General features: G+C 35.1%; 2 protein-coding genes across 2 annotated transcripts; one reads left to right on the top strand and one right to left on the bottom strand.

The window, feature by feature from the left end:
- The first annotated feature begins 888 nt into the window (after positions 1-888).
- On the top strand, positions 889-2,171 carry LOC113864455 (zinc finger protein CONSTANS-LIKE 4). The gene is made up of 2 exons (XM_027498180.1): positions 889-1,589; positions 1,731-2,171. The coding sequence occupies exons 1-2, from the start codon at positions 948-950 to the stop codon at positions 2,028-2,030; spliced, it is 942 nt and encodes a 313-aa protein (XP_027353981.1). The 5' UTR covers positions 889-947; the 3' UTR covers positions 2,031-2,171.
- A 2,249-nt stretch (positions 2,172-4,420) lies between these two features.
- LOC113864456 (probable protein phosphatase 2C 59) lies at positions 4,421-8,799 on the bottom strand. Its single transcript, XM_027498181.1, has 9 exons — positions 8,601-8,799; positions 8,179-8,413; positions 7,729-7,856; positions 6,843-6,941; positions 6,575-6,733; positions 6,020-6,106; positions 5,838-5,929; positions 5,154-5,228; positions 4,421-4,989 (listed from the first exon to the last, which is right to left on the bottom strand). Exons 2-9 carry the CDS (start codon positions 8,259-8,261, stop codon positions 4,831-4,833), a joined length of 882 nt encoding a protein of 293 aa, XP_027353982.1. The 5' UTR covers positions 8,262-8,413; positions 8,601-8,799; the 3' UTR covers positions 4,421-4,830.
- Between the last annotated feature and the right edge of the window lie 797 nt (positions 8,800-9,596).

Below are 9,596 nucleotides of genomic sequence, written 5' to 3'. Positions count from 1 at the left end.
TTAAAGAGTGTTTGAAAGAGTTTAAGATGAATTTATAAAAGCAGCTTATAATTTTTATAAATTTTTAAGCTATTTTAATAAAATTTATGACCAAATATATTACATAAACTCTTATGTAAAATTTTATTAAATAAATGTTAATTAAATTATGTTTCAAAATACACTCTTTAAAGTTTAAATTGGGTATGGTTGCTTTAATCCCGTTTCTTAAAAGGGTATCAGATAACATAACTGAAGCCGTTGCCCCTTTTTTTTTGGTCTTTTTGGTCAATGATCTCGTTGGATTGAGAAGTTCAAAAACTGCCACTGAAAAAAAAAGTATCCACTACATAATAGGCCCATATTAAATGGACCATTTTATGCTTTGTAAAACTGTTTTTATTGTAATATCTCTGCTTTTGGGTAAGGCATTCTGCCACTATTAGTATTGAATTCAATTTATCTAAAATGAAAAAAATATAAAGTAGGAAAATAAGATTTTTTCTTACATTAAAAAATTATTTAAATTTAAATTAATATTAAATAAACCCTAATTTTGGAGAAGTTTTTGGAGGGCTTTGATTTGAGTACATGATATCCATTTTGTATGAAAATAATGAATATTTAGAAGAGTTGGTAGTGAAATGAGAAAAGAACTGAGGAGGTGGCACGATAACAGTGTCAGGCCTAGCCACAGGACAGAAGTGGGACCCAGAAAGAAAAGGACAATGCGTGGAAGGTATTGGAATAACCCAAAACCCTTGGTTTCATCCCAACCCCTACATTTTGTACTCAGCATGCATTTGGCTAAGGCTCCTCCACGTGGCACTCTTCCATTCGCCACAGCGCAGATCTCCATGGTCCCACCAGATAGACTTGTTTCACATAACCACGCTTCCTTCCCAGCCCCAAATCACACACACTCTTTCTTTTTCTAAGTTGGACTTTGGACGAAGCCATCACCACCCATGGCTTCCAAGCTATGCGACTCTTGCAAATCAGCCACTGCCACTCTCTATTGCCGCCCTGACTCCGCCTTTCTCTGCGCCGCCTGCGACTCCAAAGTCCACGCCGCCAACAAACTCGCTTCTCGTCACCCTCGCGTCTCTCTCTGCGAAGTCTGCGAGCAAGCCCCCGCTCACGTCACCTGCAAAGCCGACGCCGCCGCTCTCTGCCTCGCCTGCGACCGCGACATCCACTCCGCTAACCCCCTCGCCAGCCGCCACGAACGCCTTCCTGTTACGCCGTTCTTTGAGTCCGTACACTCCGTCAAATCGTCCTCGCCGATTAACTTCCTCGACGACCACCGCTTCTTCTCCGACGCGGATGCTGACGTCAGTACCGAAGAAGCTGAGGCTGCTTCCTGGTTGCTCCCTACTCCGAAGACGGATCTGAACTCTTCTCAGTACTTGTTCTCTGAATCCGAACCTGTTCCTTACATAGATCTGGATTATGGTTGCGTCGATCCGAAAGCAGATCAGAAAAGCTCCGCCACCACCGACGGTGTTGTTCCGGTGCAAAGCAACTTCGAGCCTTTCGCCTACGGTTACAAGTACAACACGACTCTGTCGCAGTCGCAGTCGCAGTCGCAGTCACAGATAAGCCATAGTGTAAGGCTAAGAATGATTTACAATTCTCGATCTGAACTTAACCTGAGTTTTTTTCTTCTTAAATTTCGTTTCATTTCGTCGTATTAGAATCGAACACGCATAACGTGAATTTGTCTGTTCTTGGGATTGTTGATTATTCAGGTATCGTCGTCGTCCATGGAGGTTGGAGTTGTACCGGACGGGAACACTATGTCGGAGATATCGAACTGCAGCTACAGCAAGGTAGCGGCGGTGACAGTGACGGCGCAGTTCTCGGCGGCGGATAGGGAAGCGAGGGTGTTGAGGTACAGGGAGAAGAGGAAGAACCGAAAGTTCGAGAAGACGATTCGCTACGCTTCTAGAAAAGCGTATGCGGAAACCAGGCCAAGGATCAAGGGCAGGTTCGCGAAACGCTCCGACGTCGACCCTCTTGCTGGATACGGCGTCGTTCCGTCGTGTTGATTTGGCTAATGTTATTGTGATAATATATGATGCGATACTGTTGCTTACTTTCTTATGCTTGCTTTCTTTTTGCTGTATATATACTACTCTCCTTTTTTGGTTTGGATTATGCAATGTAAAGTTGCAAACCCTTGCCGTCGATCGATTTTGTAGTGTGTTGGCTGATAATTTATGGTTTGGTAGCTTATTATTTGGCTTTTGTTAACTGTAAGGATGAAAAAGTAACGAGTCGATGGCAACAGCTCTTCCTTTACGGCTATGGCTGCTAATGCTATGCAGATTTGTCACTGTCTTAGCGTATCGAAATCTGGAACGCTATTGGCATCGAACGGGTGATTAGATGCTTTTTTTAATCAGAAATCATATTTAAATCCTAATTTTAATCGACTAATCTCTTTAAAATTATTATTAACTCCCTTTGCGTTCCGAGTTGTCGGGATATCGCTCTCGCAATTATTTCATTATGACGCGTGAGGGAAAGAATGAGGCGAATGTGCTGTTCCCTGTCAAGAATCTTGTTTCAGAGAACTATATTGTTAACTGTTATTCTCAAGAATTAGAAAATAAAATGTTTTAGTTGATAATCATGGAGTCAATGGTCAACAATATTAAATGATATTTTTTTCCAGTCACTATTTTAACAAGCTATAGAAAATTTTAATTTTGCGTTAAATTTAATGGATTTTTTTTATGTAATTGTATCATTTATAATATTGGTCAAATGGGGCCAATTTTGTTTGGTTTTATGCAATATTTAAGTACCAGAGTATTTAAAGGGTTTTTTAATGTTATTTTTTATTTACATAAATTATAAATCCATGGTCAAAACCCCATGTTGAACATATATGGGTTATTTTTAATCAATACCTATACGATGTCTCTTTTTAATCAATTTTAAAACTATTTATCATGTGTTTTATTTTCGTCATTGAATCATTTAACAAAAGTTTACCAAGAATAAATGTTTTTATTTTCCACCTAACGCGGATATAGAACATGTATCAATTTATAAATCAATACGTTTTTAAGAAAGTGTTCTTAAAAGGTAGTGTTATTTGTCTAAACCTAACTTAACCAAAAGTTATTTAACTTTAAAAGGAAATTTTGGTTGCATACGATTTGGTTTGTTCCTAAAAAGTTTGGGTGTCTTAATTCTCAGAACAATGCCTTCTATTACATCATTGGATGTTTTATTTCGATTTCGAAAGATTTCTGGCACCTCCTAAATGGATATTATATTTTATTTCGAAAGATTTGTGTCACAATGTAGCTAATTTGTAGATAGATAATTATTGTAGTCAACAGAGTGGCGTATGCAGATTTGCTATTGGATTAATGTATCATATTCTCGAATGCTATTGGCATTGGACGTGTGATTGATAGTTTTTGTATTTTTTTTCAATTACGAATCATACTTAAAAATCCTATATATTTCTAATCACTTTCAAAAAAAAATATTTTTGATTATTAATCCAAGTCTAGTTTAGGGAAACAATTTTACCAACTATTCCTTTTAACTATCAATAAATATAATGCTTTTACAATAAACAATAATAAATAATACTATACTTTTTTTTAAAGTTCACTTTAAAACTGTTGGGAAGAAAATTATTTGCACATTAAATTCAATGTTTGTATCATTGAGATAAAACTTGGTTGTTATTATATTATAAATATTATTTAATAAATATTAAAATTTTACCTTAATAATGTACATTAACCTTTGATACTGATTTGTTAATATTTAATGTCAACCTTATTATATATATTATATTATTAAATAAAAGTTTACTTCTAGTTATAGAATAATATGACAGTACCTAAAATCTTTGGATAGCTATTAATGGCGGGCGAGACACGATTAAATGGTTTTTTAATCACATTATATTCAAATTGTATCTCTAATTTCTTGAAATACTTATTTTTATTATTAACCCCTTTTGCTTTTTGACCTATCCGATATCCCCTTGCACGATGTTATGTGAGTGATATATCAGAGTATGCATAATTTGAATAGATTCTAAGAAATTAAGAACCTATATTTTAATCAATGGTAAATAAAATCTCACCTTACACTTTCCTTCGTTTAATTATTTCATGATCAAGTGTGCAGAAATATTTTTAACGTATACTTTCAATGGATTAGACAGATTCAAGGGACATTGTAAAGAGACGAGGGTTCTTTTTTTGTCTCACTACTGTATAACAATTATAAAAAAAAATCATGTGCTTAGCATGTGTGGGATTTTGTTAATAGAAACTGAATTCAACCATTAACCCCTTCTAGCTCTCGTGTTTGCCGAGGACAAATGGGCTCATCGAAAAATTCAAGTCCAGTTCAAATTCTAAAGTTGGGTATATCAATTTGATATCACGAGTGAATGAATATACACAAGGGAAAAAAGATCAGTGTTTCTTATAATTATATCACTGGATACAAAGCCAAAATTCACGTAGATAGATAAAGAGTGTTGCATGGAATTGAAATAACTAACTCTACGGAAATTAGATGAACAAAAAGAACCGTATTTATATGCAGCAGGTGCAATGAGAACGCTGGCCACACACTCCTAACACAAATCATTCTTTTTCCTAGCTACCAAATAGAGGCTGAAATATGGAGGGGAGAAAGTGAACAGCTTAATGCAAAAGTACCATAACAAGTTGGAATTTATTTCCAACTCTTGCATGATACACCATCTACTAGATTGTGCTTATAATTAACTATAAACCGATTTTTACAAGTCTCCATCTTTGGATCCACAACTCATCTATGCACAAACCTTCTACTGAAGGATGATCATCCAGAGGTACTATGAGAAGAAGCACCTTGATTCATCAAGAAACGAACAACAACACATGTGATATTGTCAGCACTACCTCTTTGATATGCTTCTTGCATCAGCCTCTTTGCTGCCTCCTCGGCATTCTCAATTGCTTTAATCATAGAAACAGCTTCCTGAAGAAAGCATAAAATTTTAGGTGAGAAAGAAAAATAGGACTTCATATGACTCATCATTTTGGGTTTTGCTTTATCTTTTTTGCCCCATTTCCCCCCTTCTTTTATTTATGATGAAGATTCACTTTGGTCATCAATGAGAAGAAATGAATGTAAGTACAAACCTCATTTGAGACAACATCCCATAGCCCGTCACTGGCCAAAATAAGAAACTCAAGGGAGCTGTCAACCTTTTCTTCCTGCAAAACCACAAACATATTTAGCTTAAATATACAAAAGAAAGAGACAAGGCAAATAGGATATAAAGAATAAAGAAGATCAATCATGACAGGGCACATCTCTTTTCCATTTGGTTTGAGGCATACTGTTGTTCACTAAAAGAAACTATAAAATGCTACTGTGCAAGTTTAATTGTAGAATTGGAGTTACAAGGTTTACCACTTCATCGTACTGTTTCACCGGCATATGTTGTGACAAATTCAAAACACTATGCTGTAAACCAGTGTGCAAACAATTACAAATGCATGCATGATCATATAATATGTTCATGCAAGTCTATTACCTCTCACTTTATAGGAAGTTGATAGTTCCAGAAACAGTGACAAACCCATTGCAGGAAGCTCTTTCTATATTGCCTATATTTTTCATTTTCAAGTAAAATCTATCCTTGGTTCAATTTTAATCAACATTTAAAAATAAATCAGATTACTGAATATCACTTTCTATTCACACAATGTGAACCATACACTTAACTGTCCCACCCTGTGCAAGCACAGGTTGAGATGAATCTAAAACTACATGAAAGTGAAATATCCAAGAATGGATGTCACTATCAATAGTAGACACACCTGGATTTCTGGATCAGCAACAACATACTGCTTCAGGAGTCTATCACCAAATGCACGGGAAACAGCAAGAACACCTCCAACTCTCCAAGTTCCTGTAAATGTAATGTTAATTTATCAATAGTGATAAGCAAGATAAACGTTTTTAAGTTAAATAAAAAAATCTAACTACATGATGACCTTACCAGCCCACATGACAAAGCCTCCTGCATCTTCAATCCTTTGCCTCTCATCAGTTTGATCTGGCTTGTGATCTCGAGAAACAGCAATGGCTAGAAGAAACCACAATCAGATGAAAAATATTAAGTAATCATTCAATGTAAGAAGGGTGAAACAACTCTCTCACACCAGATGCACAAGAACTTCCCATACAAGCATACACAACCATTTCTTTACCAGCACTACATTACACACTTAAAAACAAATGATTGGCTTTTATGTTTTTATCAATAATAAATGATATCAAGGTAGCCTTTCACAAAAAATTCAAAAGGATAGACAAGAATTCTCAGTAGTGTGCAGTTGAAATTTAAAAGAAAAAAACAAAACATTCACACGCACACTATGACTGTATAAGAATGTGTGCAATGAAATTAAGTAATACTTAATTGAATTATAAATTGTACAATAATACAAACTACGTCAATAGACAAATTATATTACAATACAGTTAACAATTAACTGCACACATCTAAGAACAGGAATAATACTATATATATGTATAAAGCTAGCACACATACCATTACCACCTCTGCATATAACAGCTCTAGAATCCCCAACATTTGCAACAAGCAATCGGTCACCAACTAAAATGGCAGTCGAAGCAGTTGATCCTGCATCTCTGTTATGACTATTTTCTGATTTCAGAAATTCAGAATCGGTATGGTTATACGCATCAGCTGTAGAAAAGGAGTTTGACAGGAAAACCAAAAAATTATTCTCTGGAATTAGCAAATTGGAGGACATCAGGCGTGGGGATCATGCAGTGACAGGTAGGAGATAACATACCTATTGCTGATTTGGTGTCAGAAATAAATTTTGGGTGACTGATCAAATTACTGAACAGGTTTTTCTTGACATACTCGGCAGCACGAACACCACCATGACCTGAAAAAGCATTATAAACAAGAAACTTGCAGCTACTTCTGTTTTTCTGAGTAGATAAGAATACTATCAAGCAAGCATAGGTTATATATATAGGTAGTTATATATATAGGTATAGCCAATAGGAAATAAATTCTACGTTCTTAAATTTCAGAGGAAAGCAAAACTGCTGCCACATAAAGATATACCTTATGCTTATAATTGCTCATGCATGGGAATAAACAATGGTTCTTAACTCACAATAGGGAATACAACAAAGAGAAATTGGGTTTCAAGAAGAGAAGGAGAACCATCCGGAAATTATTCCATAAAAAAGATTGTATAGTGGCAACCTTTAAAGAGGGTGTGCAGAAAGTGAGAAAATAGTACCATAGCCAAACAGACTAATCAAACCATCCCCACAATAAGATTGACATAGGGTCAAAGGTGAGAGAGACCACAATACTAAACAAATCTAAAATTTCCTCTTGTTTTTTGTATATTTGAGAAAATAGAAGCACAAAGCACATAAGACTGAAAATGGAGGCAAAAATAAAAAAGCTAGCTATCAATTGTATATTATAAGTGCCTAATTACACAAGCATCTGCGTATAGCAGCAGCAATAAGTAAAACTGAAAAATTAGTTTCTCAATACTTTAAGAAAAAGAAAATCTATAAAGGAGAAAAAATTAAAATTAAAATACTAATAGGAGTAACATGCATCATGAGTTCTACATGCAATATTTTAGCATATTTTTCTATCCATGAATGTGACCAGAAGATGGAGGCAAGAGAAAGATGTAAATATACCATCAAAAACTCCGAAAAGGCCAACGATTTCACCATCGACACCATCAATTCTTGTTTCATAAAAATCTTCCATTGAAGATCTCTTGCCAGGGCAGCTAGCATACCCGTAGCTGAATTTGCCATTATGACTATAAACACAAACCATAACAAATTGTGTCACGATCATCTCATGCTGTCTCATTCCTATCTTTTTTTTTTTTCAATTAGGAAATACCACATACAGGAAGAAAAGAGGCCTTGTCAAAGAAATTTGTTGTACAATAAATAAATCATAATCACAAACATATGAAAACAAGAATCATACATACCAGAGTTATGAATATGCAAATCAAAACCACAACCATCAAATACGTATAAAAGCAAGAACAGGAGAAAAATAAATGAAACAAAACAAAAAATAACCCACTTATTGGCATCGAGAAAGATGGACAAGTAAAAAAGGAAATTAACCTGAGACCCCCACCGCTGACAAGTGCTTCATCAGCAGCATGAACCTGGCTAGAAGAGGACAAAACTGAATTGAGATAGCCCATATTACAACTAGAATATTCTCGAAACCAGATACTATTTCTTTGACCAAAGTGAAGAAACAAATCCAATATTGCGTATTCTTTCTACCCAACGGTTCCAAAGTGATCATAACATTAATGGGTCATTCTGAAATCACTCAGTTTCAAGTTTAAACCTGCATACAAAACACCCAAGGAAGAAAGTTGATTGCTTTCACAAGAATTAACAAAATTTGCACAAAAAGATACAAACTTTGTACATAGATATTGTAATTGATACGGCTATAAGCGTAATCCATGGTTGAACAAGAGTTTGGGAAGAGTTTCTAACAAGAGAGGGAGGGAGAGAGAGAGAGAGAGTACCTAAGAAAGGGAAGAGAAAAGAAATTTCATGATAGAGAGAGAGAGTTGAGACACAGGGTATTCTATTCTGTTAAATTTTAGTTCAAGGCAATTCATTGTTTGTTCAACAATTGCGATGTTCAACCATATATCATAATCTTCTCGAAAATTAAATGCACATTTTCTTTGAGAAAAGAAAAAGGAAAAAGAAACCCCGGGTCAATAAGAATTAACCAAAGAATGGAAAGTCTATTAAAAAAATATAAATTGATTGTGTATTAATATTATTTTATTTTTGATGATTCATTCGAAGCTCAAAGGTTGTTTGGTGATTCATGAAATAATCATTATCATCTATTCTATTCATTCATCGTATACTAAAAATATTTGCATAGCGTTGCATACGCGTCGCGAAGGACGAGCGAAGCTTTAGGTGGGACCTAGTCAATGCCAAAAATAACACTGTTTCTAATGATACTGTTACTCACGGCGGTGATGACACGTGTCACCCATTTGCTGTTCATGTACAATGGGACACACGCCTCTTAGCCTGAGCTGGGTCACATTCTAACAATTCCCTTGACCTTGAACAAGAGAAGATATAACTATGATGTTTTTCCTTGTTATCATGTTTTCATGTTTCTTAGATTTTCGTTTTACCCCATTGAACTTGAATGAAGACTATTGCTGTTGGGATTTATGTTCTATGACTTTGTTGCCATTTTGTGTACGATTATTTTTGTGTGTTGGACACAGCTTTCCTATACCTTTCTAGTACGAAGACTTGTGAAAGTATTAATATTCAACGATGAATTTGGAATTTGATTACAAGGAATCCTGTAACCAGAAATGTAGGAATCTTTGAGTTGAACAGATACCATATTAATAGGTGCTTGGGCTAACCTAATTTGACATTTTCCTACTTTGTCATTGATGTTGATTGAAAGCTAGTATTTCATTAAATGCAAGTTTTTTTTTCCTCTAAATTTTTATAAGAATTAATAACATGTTAAAACA

Source organism: Abrus precatorius, unplaced genomic scaffold (assembly GCF_003935025.1).
Source record: "Abrus precatorius isolate BTA unplaced genomic scaffold, Abrus_2018 Scaffold4, whole genome shotgun sequence".
Taxonomy (NCBI): domain Eukaryota; kingdom Viridiplantae; phylum Streptophyta; class Magnoliopsida; order Fabales; family Fabaceae; genus Abrus; species Abrus precatorius.
This window is presented reverse-complemented; position numbering and strand designations above follow the sequence as displayed.